Source organism: Plectropomus leopardus, chromosome 10 (assembly GCF_008729295.1).
Source record: "Plectropomus leopardus isolate mb chromosome 10, YSFRI_Pleo_2.0, whole genome shotgun sequence".
In the NCBI taxonomy this organism is placed as follows: Eukaryota; Metazoa; Chordata; class Actinopteri; order Perciformes; family Serranidae; genus Plectropomus; species Plectropomus leopardus.
Window position 1 is genome coordinate 24,846,061 of NC_056472.1, and position 22,657 is coordinate 24,868,717.

Genomic DNA, 22,657 nt, shown 5'->3' on the forward strand with positions numbered 1-22,657 from the left:
CCCTTTAGAAAACGAATATATTTTAAAATGAACTACCTGTGTCAGTCCTGAGTACACATGTACTCAGGACTGACACATTTCTCTGAAATAAGCACCACCTGCACCTGTTCACTGCATCCACATTTATTTGTGGCTTTGTCTTTTACTTATAATACTTGGTTATCCCCACACAGTGTCTCCCTCCTGCAGCAGTTCCTGCTCCTTCTTCAGTCGCTGCTGTCAGAAGGTGAAAAAGAAAGTGTTACTATCATTATAATGTGCATGTTGCATTGCTGAAGAACTTTAGTATTCCCATGCAATTTCATTTCAGATGTGAACAAATGTGAGCCACATTTTCTATATTTAAAAAAACTGTACCACCAAAATTTCATCAAGGCATGGCTGCAATCCTTGTGCAAACTAATCACTTGTTTAAGAAGGCGTGTTTGAGATAAAATGACAACATTTCCCAGTTACACAGTGGTCACTGGAGAAGGAAGTGCAACACTGAACATTGGTCCAGCTGCTGTTTATGGACCAGTAATAAATGGGTTGTAAATGATGGAAGCAGAGGAGAAATTATCAAGTCAAAGCAGTCTTGACAATATGCAACAATGCTGATTGTTCATTTTGAACACGTTAATAAAACAAGGAAGAATAAGAAAAAAGTCAACAATACACGCACGCAATCAAACACACAATATATTTAAATAACCAAGTCTTATATTCAAATCAGATTCCATGGCCAAAAAGGAGTAGGTAAAAGACTAAACTTTTTTAATCTCCCATATTGAAAAAAATAACAAACTGTATCTATAGGCCTACAATTACTTCCTATACCAATTTATACATATAAAATATTTCCTATTTGTTGACATATATGCACAAACATATTCCTATTTACATATTAATTTTGTGTTTTTTAGGTCAAACTGGAGCCACAGTATATATATATTTTTGCCAAGTGTTTGATTGTATTTAAAAGTATTTCAATGTGCCACTTTTAGATCAAACTGGGAGGGGCCCTGGATGGACCTCTGCAAATTAAATGTCCAGCTTCCAACTGTGCACACTGCACAAAACACATCTTCCATCAATGGCGCTTTATTTCACTCGCACGACTGTGGATGCGTGTTTTGAAAATGAACTTAACATCAGCGTTTGCATAACAAGGAGGCAATTGTTGGAATAAATCAATGATAACATCGCCCCGTTATGGTCGTATGAAAATATCCCGGCATGCTAGCGACGCAACACTCAGCCAGGGAGGGGAGGGATGATGGAGCTAAGATGGCAGCCCAACTGAGGGTGCTGCCTCTCTGGGGTCAAGAAATATCCAAGGAGCGATTTAAACACGACAAGGCGGTTTTTGAAAATTAACGGCGGCGTTTCTGCTAATTCAAAACATAATTTGTTATGGCTTGGAAGGAGGTATTTTCCGGAGACGAGCACCGTTGTTGACGCTGTGTCCGTGGATCGGAGGACTGTAGTTGCACCACCAGGTTGGCTACAATTTGCGCTTATAATAACTGGAGACCGTGGATGGTTAATTGTGGCATTTCTGCAACTCGGAAGAGACAAATAATGTGACATGCGGTGGATTCAATGACATACGGATCGCATCTGATGGCTGGATATTATCTAGCTGTGATATCTTTTGTGTGATATATGCATTGTTCTCCAAAACGATGATGTGTGCTGCTGCGGCAGCGGCCGCCGGTGGAGGGATTCTGCCCTCCTCATCGCCGTCGATGGGGCTGGGTGTCAGGGTCATTTCTGGAGCAGGAGCCGAGCTCTCCACCATCGGTTCGGGGATGGGTTCTTGTCCGACACCCGGAGCCCAGTCGGATTGTCGGACTCGGTACCAGCTTTTACTCTCAGGGCGAGCTCTGGCCGAGCGATACAGACGGATTTATACCACCGCTATCAATGATAAAGAGCAGGGGATAAATCAAGGAAGGTGAGTGTGAAAAAAAAAACACAGATATCGCAGAGGCTGGTCTGTCATTTCTGGGGCTAACTAGGCTAAGCTAACGTTAACCCTTGCTTAGCGGCACGTCACTTAGCATCAGCTACACCTTATATTGACTGTCACTTATCGCTATTAAGCTCGTCTAACTTATGACACACAAGTCATTGTTTTAACCTCAAACAAAATGCCACTAGCTCCATATTTTGGGTGCACCCTCTTGCCGGGTTTGCTAGGTATTAGCATTCTGGCTTTGACTTCCCTAGCTTATCGGAGCCAGCTAAGCTAACGTTAGTTCACCCTTCCGTGAGCGGTTTGAAGCCAGGCTGCTCTGAACATTGTGTTTTTGTTAAACACATTTACATTTACATAAAACAACCACCCATTTTAGCAATAACGATACGAAAAAGTGCACTATCGGCTTATATCCAAAACAAGCTAGCTGGCTAACTGTCATAACAGCAATATGTTTTGAGCAATAGCCGTTACCCAGCTAAACGTAAACAAACGTTACCGCTTGTGTAATACTTTATTTTTCTCTTAGACACTTAAAAACAGCCACTGCTTGCGTTGTCAACACATTCTACACTACATAGTCATTTATTTGAATTTGATGTTATGGGTTGTGTATATCTAGGCCCAACGGCGTCACATAGCTAGCTCACTGGGAGCATCAGCCCTTCCCTGGTTGATCTTAAAGCCAGCGATGTGTTTATCACCTGGGGCTGATAATGAGCAGATGTACATTTAAACTCTTAATAATTGCAGCTTACTGCCCCCATGCACAAAATGGCCTTTGACATGTGTGGTTGATGATGTGTTGGGAGGTGGATGAACTCATTTGCTTTTCTGGCATAAGCGGGTAATACAGTTACGTCATTCGGCCAGTCTGTCAGGTTGTAGACTGAGTGGCTGGATCATTGCAGCATCCTCCCTCACAAACCCAGTTGTTATTCTCACCCCCTCCCCATGTGTAATGCCTATAAGCCTGGGCCCATATGCTGTTGAAGTGTCTAACATTATGCTGCTATCACACCAACTTCTGAATTCATAGCAAATGAGCAAGAAGAAAACAAAACATCAAGAGCTTAAACCTCTCCAGGATGCTATTTTGAACTGTCTGAAACCAATGTTTCAGTGTTTATGTGATAGTGAAATATGTTGCTTATGCTTGGGATTCAGATTGTGCTCAGAGAAATGCATTCAAGCTTAAAGGAAGTGTTTTTGAAGCTCCTTAACCCTTTGAAACCTGAGCAAACTGAGAAACATGGGAAGAAGGCAATGAGCAAGAAAAGAAAAAGTGACACAAAAATTCGCAAAATATACCAGAGAATTAACAAAACAAACCAACAAAAAAAGCAAAAAAGAAAGTTTAAAAAACAACAAGGAGGAGATTACCTGGAAAAAGTGTTTGAAAAATTCTGTAGCATAATTTTAAAAACCTAATTCTGATAATTTGAAATTTAGTTGTCCCCTAGCTTTTTTTCTGTATTCCTTAGATGTCATTCCCCTAGCTTTTTAATAATACTCTTCTATATCTACTTATTTATTGTTATTTCTCACAAAGTTACTCAGTGCCTTTCTTCACCACTGTTTTAGACTGAAATTGCACCAGTGTGCTCAGGGTTCAAAGGTTTAAATACTTGTGAAAGGTGTCTAAAAGCAGCACAAGAAAAGTGCAGGTTTCAAAGGGTTAAAGCAAGTGCCAGTTAATCTTCTCTCTCATTCATTCCTTTATTTATTGTATTTATTTCCCACTGAGGGTGCGTATTAATAAACATTGCCGTAAACATGCCAGAATTAGCCAGGAGGCTAGCTTTTATCTTTAGTCCCTGGCCAGGTGAGAGTTTTGCCAGCCTAAAATCAAGAAACATGTTTAAGAACAATATTTATGATATCAACATTTAAATTATGGTAAAAACAAAGGCAGACATAAGCTGAACACAGACATGTGGAAGCAGTAAAAGCAGAATGAATTGCAGTTTAACAGAGCATAAACAAACAGTACAGAACATCTTAAATTACATTTCATTTCAGCTCTGCAAAAACAGACATGAGCAGAGGCAGATATGTGCAAAAAGCGGTTAACCAGTTTCACAGTATACTGTGGTGTGAAAGTTGATGGTTATCACAATGTTTACATTTGGTTATCTACGATATTGAAACAAATGCAACTCGACAGAGAATCATCATCTTTATTTTAGGTATTTTCAAAACTTTTTACACATTTTTTGTCAGTTAAAAATGTTTCAATTATAGTAGTAAAATGTTTGTTTTACTAAAAATGAACCTGTCTGTTTTCATTACTTTAACAGTTACTGTAACTGATAATAATGATGATAATAAGGATAATTCTGTAATACCAAGATTGTACAGTGAAAAGTACATACCATTGCAACTCTAACTCAAAGAGATTCATGCAGGCCTTAGTAAACTGTCTTGGAAGCCTGTTAAAGGATGTGCCCGTTAGCCTTGTCTCTCATGGATTTGTTGATCTTTACCTACCACTCTATAGACATTTCTGTCTATCTGATATTGCCAGCCTGATTTAAGTTTGGTATTTTGATGAGTAAGACTAAATCAGCCTGTCGCTGTATGCTCATTGGATTTATGAATCCGAAGCTACTTTGATAAGCTATTAGAAATCAATATTCGCTTGCACCCTGGAGTAACAGAAATTAGCAATACATTTTTTTCTGACAGTATACCTATAGTGCTGTACAGATCAGTAGTGGAAAAAAAATAATTTTGTCAAACAAATGTTCATAATGATTACGTCAAGAGTTTGAAAACAGTCACTGGCTTCTCTGCATTCAGTAGTGAGCAACAGTGGTTACTAATTTATGCACTGCCTTTCTTTGGTGTTGTAGTAATTCTATTTTTGGTCCCTAGTGCTTGTCACTGGCAGGCTGATTTGCCAGTAAAAAAATATTTTAAACAACAAATGCAAAGCACAGATTTCAGAAACTTCAGAAACACCAAAAAAGGAATTTTTGCAGAGTCCAACTTCTGCTTGCATTCAGGCTTTGTCAGGATGAGTAACTCTGAATCTGGTGACACCTGCTACGCACGTCTGACAGTTAAGAAGGGTATACATCACTTTAAAGGACATGGACTTTACCAGCTGCATTAGATGTAGGCTGAAAGTGAGATTAGAGACACCTGGAATCGATTCAAGATTTCAACAGCTATTATAAACAAATGAAAGGGTGTGTGATTTGTTGTCTCTGGCCTTAAGTAGTCCTGTAGTGATGACAAGGAGCTTTACCTCCCATTCTGCTCACATCATTATGTTCTTCATAAAGCCAGTGATAACATAAAACAAAATGTCTTAAATGTTATGCTATATGTTTGAGTGTCACTATTGCCTAAGCATAAAGTATATTTTGCAATACTGAGTGATGACTATATGCTTTCAGGGGAAAGAAGGCTTTGAGCAAGAAGAAACTGAAAAGACGACAGAAGGTCAAGTCAAAAGTTAAATCAAGAACAAAGGTAAGGCGTGCATGACTTTCTAGCCAATCGTCACACAGTATTACACTTGTCCTTCTATGTAATGCTACTGTTGCTCTATTAATGTTTGAATATTATATTTGATATGTTCAGAAGGCTTGTGAGTCCAAGGCTGCATTATTGAATGGCTGATTTTTAAAGATGGAGAAAATATCGATACAGCATAGTATTGTGATATTATGTGTGGCAATGTTTTTTTGACACACTGATGCTAAATAGTAAATTTTTATAATATACATGATCAGTATTGCAAATAAAAGTGTAACTTTTGGTAGCCTACCAGAATAAATAACAAAATAAATTGCTTTTTCAGTCTGTGTGGCTGCAATAAAAATGATTGAAGTAAGATGAAAACCTGTTTAGATAAAGATAGATCTTGACAGAATTTTTCCTTAATTTGCAGTTGAATATAAGGTAATAAATTGCAGTAGTTCACAATATATTTTATCACATTACTCAACATGTTGGCACAAATTGGCTTAATCTCTTTGAAAAAGTGATTAGGAAAGGAAAAAGTGCTCAGAAATAGAATAATTTTCTTTAACATGATTTAAGATATGATATTATGGTAATTATGAATATAGTTATCATTTTAACAATTTTCTTTTTTTCCCTAGACATTTTCCCTGCATTATTTTATTTAAAAAAATCATTATTTTTGAAAATATTTTGGTAAATCTACTAGTATCTTGCAATTTGTGAAACATGTCTTACCAAGTTGCCTTTTTTTCTCCTGTATTTGAAAGAAATCAAACCAGGGTTTATATACTAATGAAAGGTGTCTAAAACAGCACAAGAAAAGCAATGTTGCTCCTGGTTGCAAAGGTGAAAATAACTTTAAGTGAACTGAAGTATCATATTTAATACTGTACAATGGGGCCTCTGGTGATTCCCACCCCTTCTTTTTTATGAAATAACCTAAATTGTTTTTGCCTCTGGATAAATACACAATACATAACACCACACAATGTCAATGGAGTGGTTGCAGTGTTAAATCACAAGTAGGTACTATATTTATTAGTGGGATTGGTCATGCCTAACATTCTCTGTGCTACTTAAAGCATTTTAATTAAATATCTACATGCAGTATTTTGCATTTTCTCCTTATATTAATAAGAACAACATGACTGACAGTTTTAATTTGGAACTGTCACAGCCTCAGGTATGCACCGATAAAACCTTCCAGCTGGTTTGACGCTCTGCTGAATTAAATTAACAGATTGAGGATAAGATTAGAGATAAGGTTAAATTCCCTGAAACCTGCAAGGTGTTTAGCAGAAACGTTGTTGTCATTGGCACGTCTGGTCAGGTGCCAGGAAGCCCCGTGCGCACATGAAGCCGGAGAGGTGGATAGGCAGAATGCAACACACATGGGAGTGGCTCTGGCTTGTGCATGATGGCCTGTTGCCGAGCGACCTAATGTGTTCCACATCTCCACGGCAACAGTTGCCTGCCTCCATCTCCTTCGTCCAGAGAGGGAACCTGGTCTGTATTAGTCGATGTGGTTGTATTTTCGCTTCGTCTGTAGACCTTGTATGGACAACATAAATTAAATAATTGATATGGTCATAAAACAGTAAAATATAACCTACTGAGATTATATTGACTCATTGTAATTTCCTTGGTATTTTTCTCAGAGAAAAAAGAGAGCAGCCTGCTGCCCCTGTGGTTGGTCTGTAATATTGTTAGCCAGTGTTTGGATTTAATTTTATTACACAGATTTTTTTTTCCAACTACTTGGCAGGCAAGAGAGATTGATGTGATAGCAGCAGAGAAGGACAGAGGCTGTAATGCTTTGTCATCTTTCACCTTAAAGGGATACTTTTTCAGCCAGCTTTGTATCAGAACAATATAGGTAGTATGTGTAAGTGAACTGTGGTAAACTTCCCTCCATCTAACCATTGCCTAGATATCACAGCCCCCCCACAATGACATTCAACTGGATTATGTTTTTTGCATTAATTTGTGTCATCTGACCAAGTTTTACTGGCTCCTCTGGGTTTTTGGTCAAACAACAAGGCTGTACTTACTCCTGCAGTTTTATATTGCCCTCCACCCATGCCACCACTGCAGAGACATATAGTATAGAAGTTCACCAATAGCACACTCCACCCCCACATCCACAAATTTAGACTGAAATAGGATCAACAAGGAAAAAGTAGGTAGTGCTGATTGAATATAAATCGATATTATGCTGCTCACAGGTCACAAGTCAGAATGTTTTCAGACACAGATTTTAGTGCAGTGTTTAGTAGTGAGAGTTTGTGAACAGGAAGTGGGTGCCATATTGCTTCCTGCACAGTAAAACATGGAGGCTGCAAAAAATTCTGTCAAATAGACTAACTAAGCAGCGCTTACAAAACTAAAACCAAGATTCTGGTACTGTGTTATTTATTTTTTGCCTTAAATGTTTTCAGAAACACATTCTAGCTTACCGTTTAACTGTAACACGATAACGTTTCTTGCCAACATTGTTTTACATACTTTACATCACCCTCCAGCGGGATTGGTCTGGTGCGGCGCAGTGCATTCTGGTAGTTGTAGGTTTTCTACCTCTAGAGTAAAAGTGTCCTTTTTCTCTGTTTTCTCTGGTCATGTAGCACAAAGGCTATCCTTCCAGCAGTGAAATACTATTAAAAACTTTTCACACAGAAAATTCAACATAGAATGAGCTAGTAGTCAGTTAAGTCCTTGTCTTGTTCGGTGAGTTGATTTCCTGGAAGAGCAGAAGATCGCCTATAGAGACAGAGAGTGGACATGGCAGGCAGGCAGGCAGGCATATAACGTGGGTAGTTACACAGGCAGTCAGGCTGTATTTGTGGATTTGTTGTGCTCACTCTTGCTCTGTCACGCCTCTCACACCATCAGACAAGAGAGTGGTTTGAAAGAGTCTCTTCTCACCCTTTGTCTGCCTCTGTGCTTATAAATACGTGAAAGTGGAGTCAGTACAAAAGACAGAACAGAAGCGCTTATCATCCTAATGAAGAGGGTGATGTAACGTCTTGTGTACAGGCAGATCTATGTGTGATGTGTCTTTTTAAAAAAACTGTAATTATAATAACCAAATTTAGTCAGGAAACTAAGTACAAGCTATATAATCTAATATAAAATCTATGTGACGGCAGTGGTGCACCTGTGCTGTTTTATTTCATAAACCAATCAGAGCATGACATACTTCATGAAGTAGATTGGCAGATACTAAGAGTACTTAATAAATTAGTCATGAATGCTGTTGTCACCCTTGCATAAAACCACTCTTTTACTACTCACTGATGTGCCCAGCATGCATCACATGCAGCTACTACGCAATTAACACTTTTATGTATTGCTACTTTTTATTCAGGAGGAGGGAGTGTGTGGGTCTTTGCTCTATGTATACTTTTTCACACCTCACTGGAAGTAACTATGTAATTGAATGAAATCAAAAGAAATGAATTGTTTACATATTTGTGTGTCATGGGGCTGCACAATCAATTTAAATATTATTGAAATTGCGATAGGGCCAAGTACAGTATTGAAATTGCAGAGGCTGCAATTTTTGGATAAAGGTAAAGCATCATGCCATTATAAATGAAAAATTGTGGTCCTACAGAGATTCCAGCGGCCCATAAATCATATTCTAGACATAAATAAACATGTTTGTTTGGTACAGACCCAAGCAAAAAAAACACATCATCGTGATTCTTTTTTTAGTGAAAATAAAATGCTGTTAACACTAAAATCACAATTGATATTGCAGTTGTATTGCAATGATTTTTTTTGACATTGTCTGCTACAAGTTATATTTATATGCAGTTATTCTGCATTAGAAAGATTCATATTGGGGTAAATTCAATATTTCAAAGATTACATATCTTTCAAGTGCATTAGACTATTCTTATTGTAGTCTTTGCAATAAAATGAAATTGCCTGCTTTTTTGAGCTGTTTTATTATTTGGGAAAGTTAGGAAGCTAAAACCAGTTTAGCATTTAAACTCAATATTGCCATCGTTACTGCAGAGTAGCTGCACATGAACATAATTTATAAGAGACTGAATTGAATATGATGCACTTATAACCTGAGTTGCATAGAAGCCTGGATGAACTGAAATGGATACGACAGAGAACAATTGTTTTGTATATTTGTGGAAGTTAGATGGCAAAATAAGTGGATCAACCAGGGAAATAAAATTGTACAGTATCTCACTTTTAAAGTAACTAATTACAATAAAATTACTATCAAAAGTATTGATTGTGGAATCTTTACTGGAGCCACAGAGTAAAGCACTTGTTTTTCTGAAAGATAAATATGCAGCAATGTTTGTAAAGCCCAGAAGGTTGTTTAACAAAATGTACTTCTGTATATCGAGAATCTTCAAATACAAATATTATATCTGGTGCACAAATAAAATAATTTCTGACTTGTTTCCAAAGTTGTAACTCTGTTTACTAATCCAAAGGTTTTAGCCATGTGCACATGCAGACTTGAGGTGATCTTGTGCAGTCAAAGGTTAAGTCTGAGTAAACACAGCCATGGTCGCTCTTTAACAACGCAATTGATTCTTGGATGGCTTTTAATGATTTGAATATTTTCAGCTTAGTGATATGGTGGTGCAAAGTAACAATCATTCAGCCTGAGCCTCTTCTTAGGAGGGTGCTGCTTTTCTTCTTTTGTTGTTATTTTTCCATAAAGCCAGCAGTCTGAAATGTGTAGCTGTCTAAGTGCGGTCAGGGACTCTATACCAGCCTTCTCCAAAGCTTTTAGATGGCCATTAAATCATCAGTGAAGTGCAGACAGAAACACAAAAGAAACCCACCAGATGAGCAGCGTGTTTGGGTCAGTGCCATTACAAAGTGGAAAGAAAAACCACGAAACATCAGCAGGTCATCGGGATTGTGTCTGCCTCTGCTTGTGTGCATCATGACGTATCTTGAAGGTGCCACTTTCAACGGCAAGTCTCTGTTGATTTGTTCAGTTTTAAATTGTGAACTGTCAACTGGAGTGAAAGCTGTCAAATACAGTTTTCACTCTCAGCGTGAGAAACATTTTTCAGCAACTTTATGTTCTGTTTGCAAGATGGAACCTATCAGATGTAATGCAACATATCTGAAATTGTTCACCCATATTATTGACATCAGTTACAACGTGGATGCATAAAATTGGAAAGACCTGAGTATTAGATTGGGACTATCTATCAAAGAAACCATCCAGTTTTGTTATGGAAATAATTTACCAATAGAGCTCTTCTAGACTTTTCAAATTTTATTGGACTTGTTGATAATTAAGAGTAATTTCTGTGTGTTTGTGTCCCTCAGAAAATCGTAGTTATTATTTTACAGCTACTTTTGTAATGTTTTAATGTGAGAAATTTCCTCCAGGAGCATTTTCTGTCACATAATCCTGCAAGACGGCATGACCACCATCTGAAATTTACTTCACAGCCTAATGCTGTTGCTTGAGGCCCATTAAAAAACACCTACAGATGTGCACCATTGACAGGTATTTTCTAAAGACATTGACTAGCTTCCATGCCAGGAGACTTGGCTCATCAAAGATGCTCACCAAGCAACCAGGTATATGAATAAGCATAACTGAAATGACAGATTGGTCGGTTCATCATGTTTAACTATATAACTTTAAACGTTACCGTTACAGCTGAAAATGACAACAAAAATATCCAAGATTGCAATTCCGCAATTCAAATCAGTTGCAAGTTGTCTAACCGCAAGTGATTGTTGTTGTTATCGTAATGTTACTTGATTTGTCTTCGCTCATTAGGCAGCAGGAGAGCAGCTATTAGATTTTAATTGTAGCATCTGTGCATATTTTATTTCTGAGTGATAGCGGGTTCTAGTTCTGTGTTCCAGATTTTGGTGGTTTGTTTGCTGTGATTTAGCTTGTTTTTTCCAAATTTAACAATACTAATATTGGGTTACATAAAGGCAACTATCAACTTAGGACTTTTGTTTTGACTGCTTCCAAATAATGGGAACAACCAAAACACTGATTAGTCAAATCAGCCATCAGAATCTTAGCAGGGACCCTCTTCGTTTTATCGGCCCAAAATGCTAAGCTTCCTCTATCAAATGCTAAGCTTTTTAGTCTCTCCTCCAAGGTTTTCTTTTGCTGTCAGCTCCCAAGAAACTCATTTTCTCTTTCTTGCTTTATGGGTTTGGGTTATTCTAGCATCTCTAGGTTTAAATCGTTTCAAGTGCTTTTCCAGGCAAAGTGCTCCTTTGTGTATGCCGCACAGTCACTTGGTCACAAATACTCCTCCTGCAGCAAGCCAGGAGAGCAGTAGACAGTCGTGTTAGAAGAGTGGGGAGCTAATATCCTCCCCACTGGTTTGAGCTGAGAATGAATGACCTTTCTCCCCAAATAGATGACATCACCCTCTGTGATTGGGATGCCAAAAGCGCAACACTGCAAGAGAGGCACAATCGATCAATATGATTCCCCAGAGGTTGCCTCAGGACTGTAGTTAAAAATGCTTCGCTTGGTGGGATGGAGAAAGCTTATCAATTAGTTGTTTTATCAAGTTTCTGTGTGGGGTGTAGTTTCTCTAATCAAAATGACTTTTGGGATGTAAGCGCTTAAGCTTTGCTGTAATTATTTAATTGTAAGTCTTCCCTTCTGGCTTGTTCACCTCATTTATATCAATGAGGTTAGACTCAATATTGGAAACATCTTGCAGTATTAAGGAGTTTAACACAACAACGCCCCTAACTAAACCCTCAAATGACCATTAAAGCGCCTCTAACCAGTGTTTTATAACGTAAAAAACAATGTGGAAACATTGTGCAAGGGATTGCTCATAGTGATAAACATACAGAGAATTATCACACACATTTTTAATTAGCCCAAAATAATGTCTTATTTGTTTAGACCCACAACTAGGATAAGAAACAACTCCACAGAAAACCTTCAATGGAGAGAGAAATCTCTACAGATAGCTAATGTCAGCCCATACACCAAAGATTTTGGAATTATATGGTTCTGCGAGCCATGAATATATGCATTTGCATGTTTCATATGTATATCATCATTTTAAAAATGAGGTTTTGAAAGTGATGTATTGTATGAGCTGACTTTATCATCATGGGATGGAGGGAAGGAGCTGATTAGTGGCGTGCCATCTTGCTGTGAGATGCCTCTCAAGCTGCAGACCACCAAACATCAAAACCTGGTTGTGATTTGGTGAATCATCGCTGTTTATCCAGTGTCTTTCTTTTGGCACCAAATATGGGCGTTTTGCATTGATCCATCACCGTATATTCAGCAGCTTTTGGAGCACAAAAAGCAGGTGCCCTTACCGAGAGATTGCTGCTTTTTTTCTGACAGGATACTGCCACAAAAAGCTTTTCTACTGAAATATCTTTGTGTTTCCTGCCAGAATCGGGCCATGTTTTTTACTCATATATAGTTGTGTTTCCTGTCAGTAAAGCAGTTGTTTTTTAACTGAAATGTCACATTTCCTTTTAGGACTGCTCTATGAAAAGCAGCTGTTTTTTACCGAGACATCACTGCTTTTCCAGCAGGGATTTTCCCCCCAAACCGGGTATTTGAAGTTGAAACATTACCTTTACCTAGCCATAGCCCAGTGTTTATTTCCTAAACCTAACGGCATGTTAACCACAGTGCTGTTTAACTGTCTCAACGTATTTGCTTTACGATTACGGGCTGTAATTAGCATGTTTCACTGGTTTGTAGAAATGCCCAACATTTTTCTGCCAATTGGATTCATAAAGATTAGCTGAAACTTGCGATTCTGGTTTATTTATGGGTAGTCATTTGGCTGCTTTTTGTCTACTGAAAAAAAACCCCAACCATTTCATTTTTATCTTGTTGCTTGTATTATAGGAAATATCTTTCCAAGCTCTGGTACTATTTGATATACAATTTGAGTTTAATTTGAAGGCAACTCATTCCTTTTCTGCATTGGTTATGTAAAATGTTGGGTAAGCCATTTTGTAACAGGGAAAGCTGTGTTGAGCTGATCTTGAAATGGGTAAACACTTGCCAAGCCCAGTGTGTACAAAAGTGGGCTTCCTGAGGCAGTCAAAGCAAAGTGAGGAGTCATTTCATGCCACAAATGTGTCACTGACGAGACATGAGGACACAGCAGATTGTATAAAGACTAACTGTGTTCACCAGAGGTTTTACACTCCCAACCGAGCAGTTATATAACATTGTTAAGTCAAATGTAAAGGCTAACATCTGCCTGGAGTCCCTTAGGTTTAGGAACTTATGCCTCTGAGGAATTCTCAGATGTGACTTTCTTTGTGGAGCTTGATGAGAAATGACCCCACTTATTGCAATACTTGCTTTGGTTAATTGTGTCATTTGTGATGTATACTAAAATTGCTTCTTAAGCAACTGCATGAGTCACAAGCAGTTGAGAGACACAACCTAAAATAAACAAACCTTTCCACGTGATATTATGTTTACAGCTCATGGCATAAGTAAAGCAGCTCAAAATATGAAACAGACAGGAACCAAAACGCAGCAATGTGCCACTTGACCCTTTTCAGACCTGATGTTAACATGCATCGTGGGTGATCTGATCACAGGTGGACAGTTTGAAGTCTCTGTTTACACCTGGCATTAGAATATGTCTCCACATCTGTCTCAAGTGAGCACTTGTGATAAGTTTTCACTTCCTTTCTTCTATATGCAAATAAACATGTGAATCATTTCAGTTTGCAAAGACCAAATGTGTTGTTGTTTTTAACTGAGAGTTTTGTCGTACTATATTCATAAATAGATCTAGGGCTGACCTGAATTCTTTGAAGCTTCAAACTTTGCATTAGTAATCGACACCCAAACTGGTATTTGAATGCTTTCATTTTAGTTTTGTTTGTTTGAAGTAGGGGTCGACAGATTATCAGCATGGCCAATTAGTGGGGCTGATATTTGGCATTTTGCAGATTATCTGTATCAGTATTTTATTTTAATGAGCGCCGTTAAAATTAATTAATTAAAAAGTGCAAAGAAAGTGTCAGCATGGCAGGACTTTTACTTTCTAAAACCCCAGGAAGCCATTTTTATGATTCATTTTTTATTAAAATGTCCACTTGACTTTATTAAAAACATTAACAATATTAGAAAACAATATTAAGAATTATTAAAATTACATCTTTAATTTTTTAAAAACTTTTAAAAAAAAATTTTATACAAATTTAATGCTAATTTTTGAGTAACCTCTTGTTACGTTGCTCATTGCCTTCTTAACATGATTTCGAAAGAAATCAAGCCACTTTGCACAGGTTTCTAAGGGTTAGTGTCCAGTCACTTTTCATATCTTTTCATATTGTGTCTTAAAAGCAATTTAAAAAGTAAAATGTCAGTAGAATGAGTGAGGTACATTTTTACTGCCCCAAGGGACCTAAGTTACAGGTGTAAACACAACAGTCTGTAACTCTTTACAGTTAGACTTGAAGAATTGATATTGTTGTTTATTAAGGACTATATTGTGTGCCAAATAACTTATCATGGCACCAAATGATATCATACTTGCTGACCACCCGCACTCTGTTTTTCCACAGGGCGAGAGTCTAGATGGAGCCCTCTGCGTGCCGGACATCAAGCTGCACAGCAACCCATCCGCATTCAACGTCTACTGCAACGTGCGGCACTGTGTGCTGGACTGGCAGCAGAGAGAGGCCTCCCTAGCGCTGGCCTCCAGGAGCTCGGTACAGAGTGGCGACTCAGACAGCGAGGAGGAGGAAGAGTACCGCGAGCCAGCCGTGAAGCTGCCAAAGGTACGAGCAGGGGGTAGTGTTGGCTGCTAATGTGGCGGTTGCAGTGCTTGGTATCAAGGCGAGAGCCAGCCTGTGCCCTTTATCTTCGGGATGTAACAATCCTTTATCTCCGTGGGCTTGTGTGTATGGCTCATCCTCTTTATTGTTGTGATAATTGGAGTCTCTTTACCAGAGGTCGGAAGCTCCCTTCCTGCGAGGATTACAGCGTTTGCTCTGTTTCCCCAACTCTCTCTCTTTCTTACTTCAAATCAGGGCTGTCAATTTTGAAATGCATTGCTTGTACAGTGGGACAAAATTAATCTGTGATTACAATAATTTTCTTATTCTCTATCTGTAAGCAAGTTGGACTGTTTTGATTAGTTAGTTCAAGTGCTCAAGTTGTACTCAGGCCAGGTACCGCTGAAGCTACATCCACACTAATACCCTTTTCCCACCAAAATTAGCGCATGTACACGGGTTATTCAAATATAGGCAATAGACTGCATTCCCATTGTCTGTGAACACAGCGCTGCAGCAGACGAGTCTGCCTTTCAGTCACCTTGTGTGTGTAGGGGGTGGGAATTGTTTTGTTGGTGTGTCCGTGCTACATCACAGACAGGCAGGAGAATAGGTAAAGAGAAAAAGAAAAACCTTGATGTATTTGGGGAATATGAATACCTTGATTTGTCTGTGCTCATGTAAACACCATATCCTGAATATGATCATAACAGGGATATGACTCATTAACGGGTTATTTATGTACATGTAATCATACTTATTGGGGTAAACAGGGAAGGTCACATCCATTTTAATCTCTTTTAGACAAATAAAACCAGTTTCTCTTCATATAATATGTTGTTTAATTTTTATTTCAAAACATATGTTCAGAACCTTTGTTTGTCTTTTTAAGTAACACGGACTGAATGGCTTTAAGCCTTGAGAGGCTATTATGTCAGTTTACATATATCTTATAAGCTTAAAGATAAGGAGTATCTATTGTATATCTGTTAAAATATATTCAGTTTTTGGTGTGCATCTTGTTTTGTTTTATCTTTTCCAATTGGCATTATCTCAAACTTGCTCATTAGTTACATGCTGATGCTGAGCTCTCATTTTACTGTTACAAAAAAAAATCTTCACTGAGATGGGAGGAAACATTGAAGCATAATTTGATTCACTAACAAGCCATACTGAGAGCGAGATCCTTTTCTAGGCCAAACTCCTTCGCCTGCCTCCCTTCTCCTTCCCTCTTTCTCAAGTGGGTCTGTCATTGTACAAAATGTTAAAAGTGGTTGTTGAAGTCTGTGGTAGTAATTCTACATACTGTGAGCCCCCGGCTAGATGTAGGTTGTTTTTACTGTAGGATGATGAGGCCTTGCGATTACAAGAAAACATCCTCTCCAGGCTTCTGTTTATCAATTCTGTTCAATTTAGAGTTAAAAGAAAGACATTTCTTATCAACAGTATTAACACAGCAATTAGGTGTAAACCTAAAGAGTTGACAGTGGTGATTTTTTTTAAAACAACATACATGCACAATGTCTGTGCATGTTATCTTCATTGGCTGTATAAAGTGGCATCACAGCTTCTCTAGTGGGACCTGGACTGTGGTATTACAGCATGGTGTTCATTAGCTCAATGAAATGTGCTTCTTTCTCTGTGTGTGTGTGTGTGTGTGCAGATCATTGGCATCGGCCTGTGTGGGGTATTTGAGCTGATAAAAGAGACTCGATTCTCTCACCCCTCACTGTGCCTGCGCAGCCTGCAGGCCTTGTTGGACATGCTGCAGGGACAACAGCCTGAGGGCTTTCAGACTGAGCCTCCCGACGTGTTAGGTAAGGCTGAAAATGCATTCACACGAGAGCTCATTAGGTGCATGTGTTTAATCTAATGCAATCCAAAGCAACTAATTTTATTTGTGTGGCTTAAAATGTTTATTATCAAAGATTGTTTCAAAGCTGTAGTTAGTTGCAGGATTCCGACGATCATGAAAAACCTGGAAAAGTCATGAAATTTTACATTCATGCTTTCCAGGCCTGAGAAAACAAGTTTCAATTGTTTCAAAGGAGAAAAGAACAATTTATCCCAAAGATTGCAAGAAATTATTAAAAAGTACAAGAAAATTACCTAAAATTATCACAAAAAAAGAAAGTACAAAACAATAACGAACAAGGCAATGACCTAAAATAAGTGCTTAAAAATAATAATTCTGTCATGTAATCCTAAATAAACATATTTGTATATCTAATTCTGAAAATTATATATACATTTTTTTTTCCACATTTTTCCCTAGCTTTAAAAAAAACATTTTCCAAATCCAATTTCCTGCAGTTTGGGGGACATTTCTTGCCAAGCTGCTCGATGTCTTTTTTCCCATATTTAAAAAAAAATTAAAACAATCTGCCTAGCGCTCAAAGAAGATATATGGATGTAGATAACCATCCATGTAATATAAAAATAATGTAATTTCTTTATTTTCTCCCCTAAACTGTCTCTCTCTTCATGTATGCCAGCAGAAATTATCTTTGTTTGATAAATGCTGTGCAAGTGAGGCAAGAAAAAAAAAAAAAAAATCGTGGGTCCTTGAAAAATCATGGAAAAGTTTTGAAATTTTGTTCATTAAAATGTACGAGAACCCTGTAGTTGCAATGCACCCTGATTCACATACAGCACTCTTACCTCTCTTTTCACAAATGTCTGACCTGCACACCGCTTGTGCTCCTCTGCAGAGTCTCTGTTCCAGCTGTTGTTGGAGACCACGGTCCGCAGCACAGGGCCCAACGACCCGACAGGACAAGCCATTACAGCTCTGTCCTGCGCCTGCCTCTTCAGTCTTGTGGTGGCTTGGGGAGACACTGGCAAAATCCTGCAGGCCGTCTCTGCCATCCTCACCAACAACGGCAGCCATGCCTGCCAGACGATACAGGTAATTAACAAATTTAAATAAATTACGCTTTGGCCATTTAACTGTGCAATTATAACATGATAAAAGAAGATAAATATGAGTCAGTCAGTCCAAATTGTGCTTTGTTACTACTGTAAATCAGATGTCAACATGTTTTTGTACTGATCACCTGTTCAGATTAGGGGTGGAAATCACGGAGTAACTCATGATATCATACTATCATGAAATGTTGCCCTTGATCACTGTGGTGTTGCAATACAGCAATTCTGCAATGTTTGAGACATTGCAAGACAATCCATGATGATGGTGATGGTGAATGATGCATCACAATTTGTGTGTAACCGAAGAGTATTAAAAAACCCTAAAAAAGACAAAAATGAGAAATTCCATATTTATCTACTGCGTTGGGTCAGTTTCATAGAATTTATTTATTTATTTATTTCAACTGGACAATGTACGGTTTGAAACATAAATGTTACCATTTGATTCATGGTACAAGATTATAGCGTAGAGCTAATTTGCATCTGCAGTCTCTTCAGAAGGTCAGAACAAAGACACAGCACAATCACATAATAATATAAAGTTGAAAAAGAACCCTAAGAGGCGAAAAAACCCACACCTACAAAATATACACACAATGGCACATGATATAGAAGAGGACATGAACAAGACAATGCAATATAAACGACACAAAAAGTGCATCACAGACAATGTAGCTTCAGACAATAGCACATCACATCAATGGCAATTTGACTACTTAGATGAAACAATTTACGAAAAGGTGCATAGAGTCTTTGCTTAGTGCCTCAAGAGAGAATACACACTTTGTAGGCTTACTTAAAATTGCGGTAGCCTTAGCAGGTTTCTCCACAAGATCATACTGATGATGAATCAGGTGGCTATACAGGTTTGTTGAGTTGCCTTTGTAGTTTATGTCAGTTCTTGCTTATCATGAAGTATTTATTGTTTTTTTTTCTGTGTTATAATGGGCCCTGGCTTTCAACTTTAAAGAAGACAGTACCTCTGTGATTTGTTTTCCTCCCGCTGTCCACACTGTCAGCACATTTCCCCCCGACTTTACTCTCATTCATTTGATAAGCGCCACCACAAGGAGTCATGAAGTAGTGACAGTAAGTCAAATTGGCAGAGGAATCTATTTACAGTGTCTGCATATTTTGATAAAAAATACAGGTATTTGGTGCAAGTCTAGTGACAATGAATCGAAAGAGGAAGTAATGAAATTTCTTTCTGAATCCATATTTTGTTCCAACCCTCGTTCAGATCAGTACCCAATTAAATTCAAGTTCAAGTTTTCTAAACCACCTCAACCAGAAAAATCTTAGTTTTACCAGATCGCAGATTAGCAGAAATGCTTTTGATCACCAAGATGCATTTTCGAAGCACAAAGCAACGTCTGGCTCCACCAAACATTTCCTTTGTGCACAGAGACTCAGGCCAGTGTCTGGACTGCACAAATTGAGTTTTGGAAAATGTCAAGGCGCTCTGAGTCTCCTGTTTGATTATGTTACCCTGCCTGCGTTCTTACGCCAATTAGCTGCTCTTCAGTTGGCTTCGATCTCGCCCGCTCCTCTCTCTTTTTCTTTTTCTTCCCGTTTTTATTGCTTCTGCTTTGCAAGCAGAACTGCTTTTGCAACATTTTGGGAGAAAAGGCTTTGTGACCATAAAAATGTGTCACCTTTACCTGCATACAGCTAAAATCACTACACTTGACCAGGACTGCAGCGAGTTTTTTCAGCCTCACACATTAATCCCAACATATGTAGGCGTTTTTTTTTTTCTGGTACTCATCTTTTAGGCTCGGACTGGACTGTGAATCATCACAATGGCAGGCAGGCTGGCGGCAAGTGTGGGCTTATGAGCTGGACGTGCCCGTGTATTTGTGTTTGTTTGCATGCGTGTGAGATCAGCGGTGTGGGCTATAGCTGCCATGGGAATGGTGTGAGAAATGTGTGTGTGAAAATGCTTTCAGGCAGAATGAGAAGAGCACATATCTGCAGGTACAATAAGCCCGCAGTGAGGTCTGACCTGGTGTATTTCACTAAATACGTCCCATCATGCAGGGTTCACAGTCATATTTTCCAGGCCTGGAATAGTCATGGAACTGGAAATGTGTTGCGTGTAATAAAAAATCTTTTTTTTTTAACAATTATTTGGGATTTTTATAGAAAACTTTTTTTTTTTTTTTTAAAGAAAATGGGGGTTGATGGTATGTTTTATTTAAATGATTTGATGATTTGTCTTTTTTCTTTCAATTTTTGGTAATTTTTGTAGAAAACCTAAAAATTTAGGACGATTTCTTGTTTCTTTTTTTTTTGTTGTTGTTTTCCTTACATTTGTGATAAATTACACCATTTATCACAGCCAGAAACTGTAAGAACAGAAATTATCATTGGATTTTCAAATTTCTGATATTTCTTGAGCACATCATTGGGGGTGCTGAAATCATGTTGAGATAGTCTGAGTCCTCCATTTTTGAAAAATGCAAAAAGGCAAGTGGGGCAAGAAAAAAAATAATAATAATAATGTTTGGGAACCCCTAATCATGTCACATTACATGTTTGCATGTCTGCATTTTTTCATCACTCTCGTTGTCTTCCTAAATCTCACCAGGTGCCCACCATACTAAACGCCCTCCAGAGGAGTGTACAGGCTGTCCTGGTGGGAAAGATTCAAATCCAGGATTGGTTTGGAAATGGCATCAAGCGCGCTGCCCTGATGAACAAGTGGGTCCTGAAAGAGGTGGCCATTGATGAGGACGAGCGCTGTCTTCTACAGACTGATGGCTCCTTCCTGTACTTGCTCTGCAAGGATGGACTCTACAAAGTGGGCTCTGGATACAGTGGCACTGTCAGGGTATGTAACAGATAAAGCTGCATGTGATTACTATCGAGTGATTGCTACATAACTTATACTTAGGTAATTTATATCAGTTGAGAAAATTCCCTGAATTCTTAAGTTATTCTCAGTTATTTCAAGGACCTATATGCAACATTTATAACATTAATTAACCAGAAAACTAATTGCTATCTGAAGATATAGTGGATTAATGGCGTCCTGAGCAGAGGATGAAGTCACGCTTCCTCTGTGTGTGTGTGTGTGTGTGTGTGTGTTGTAATTTGAGCTTCTCTGTGGTTTGTTGTGGTAGACTGGTCCATCAGCACAGACATTTTAGTACATGTGTGTGTTCCACTGACAATGTGCACTGCACTCATACACAGCGGTTACGGCAGCATGGGGGCAGTGCCGTCCACACGCTGGTTTCCCTCAGTTAACATTGTTTGCTCCGTCAGCAATGTTGCCATCTTCTGCTTTTTGCTTAGAAGTGTTGAATTCACAGCTCACAGCAACTTAATACATGTACTCTCTGGAGTTTGATATCTTGTGTTGGCAAAAAAAATGTTGCGCTTTTCCGCTTTATCTTTAGCATAGTTGGCGTGCATTAGCTTGGAGGGCTAACTTGGCTTGTTTACTATATTACATAAAAGTCACTTACCCTGAGTGTTGTGCCGTACCCCGCTCAAACTCTCAGACTCTATATGGAAAAGGAAACAAATAGTTGGATATTCCTACCTCTAGTAAAAATAGTGGATGTGGTCTGTTTTGTTAGTCCATGCCAATCTGCAATGTCCATAATTTGTCAAGTAAAATTTCCAGCCATATTTCTCAAACACAGGTCATGTGATAAAATTAATCCTGTATAAATCTGCATCCCTGTCCATTCAGAGGAGCTGATTTGAATTTATGGATATTTTGGAGGATGTTGTTTGTGGTGCTATTGAATTGTATTTATACTGACAGGTGTTTCTATTATTTTTCTAACCCATTAATATCAATGAGGGCAGACTTAATAACAGAAATGCCAAAAACAGAAACAATTATGCTACTGAACAGCCATACCTCCGCTTTAAAACAGAATTGTCTCTTGCTTTAAAGAGGTTGATGATTTTGATGGGTGTTGAATTATACGATTTCTGTGTGTTTCTGCCAACATTAAATGCCAGTGTTTGCTGATTTTTCATCTGCCAACATCATATTGAAGTTTGTCTGCATGTGTTTATCTGCTCATGTGTTTTTCAATGCTTCACAGGGCCATGTGTACAACTCCACATCTCGCATCAGGAATCGAAAGGAGAAGAGATCATGGCTGGGCTTTGCTCAGGTAGGTAGTGGAGCTCTCATCAAGATGCTCCTCACATACATTTCAGTGAAGTGGCCTCGAAAAGGCTCTGAGTACGTAAAAAATTCAGATCACATTTAAAACTTAGATTTGACCTCAATGTTATTTTAATAATGTTGGTTGTTTGTAGTCGTTGTGTAGTTTGGTGTTGAAACATGATTTCTTTTATTTTTATTTTTTGATAACTCAAATTTTTATTTATTTATTCAGTCAGACATGAACAAACTGAGAGTATTGTTATTGTAGCTCAGCATGTCCTCAGGCCCCTGTTAGCTACACATTCTTAGACCCAAAATAGTAATTTAGCGACCACAGCAGTACAACTAAACACCAAATCATTATGGTGCAGCAGATGTATTACAAACAAAAAACC

General features: G+C 38.3%; 1 protein-coding gene across 14 annotated transcripts in view; it reads left to right on the forward strand.

The window, feature by feature from the left end:
- Positions 1-1,259: 1,259 nt before the first annotated feature.
- Positions 1,260-22,657, forward strand: part of mycbp2 (MYC binding protein 2) — a 94,573-nt gene continuing 73,175 nt past the window's right edge. For all 14 annotated transcript variants that reach the window (XM_042494130.1, XM_042494131.1, XM_042494133.1 and 11 more), the window contains exons 1-7: positions 1,260-1,939; positions 5,368-5,443; positions 14,987-15,202; positions 16,863-17,016; positions 17,911-18,107; positions 20,718-20,960; positions 22,195-22,266. In XM_042494130.1, coding sequence (XP_042350064.1) covers positions 1,668-1,939; positions 5,368-5,443; positions 14,987-15,202; positions 16,863-17,016; positions 17,911-18,107; positions 20,718-20,960; positions 22,195-22,266 — 1,230 coding nt within the window. In that variant the 5' untranslated portion in view covers positions 1,260-1,667. The remainder of the gene's footprint in view (positions 1,940-5,367; positions 5,444-14,986; positions 15,203-16,862; positions 17,017-17,910; positions 18,108-20,717; positions 20,961-22,194; positions 22,267-22,657) is intronic.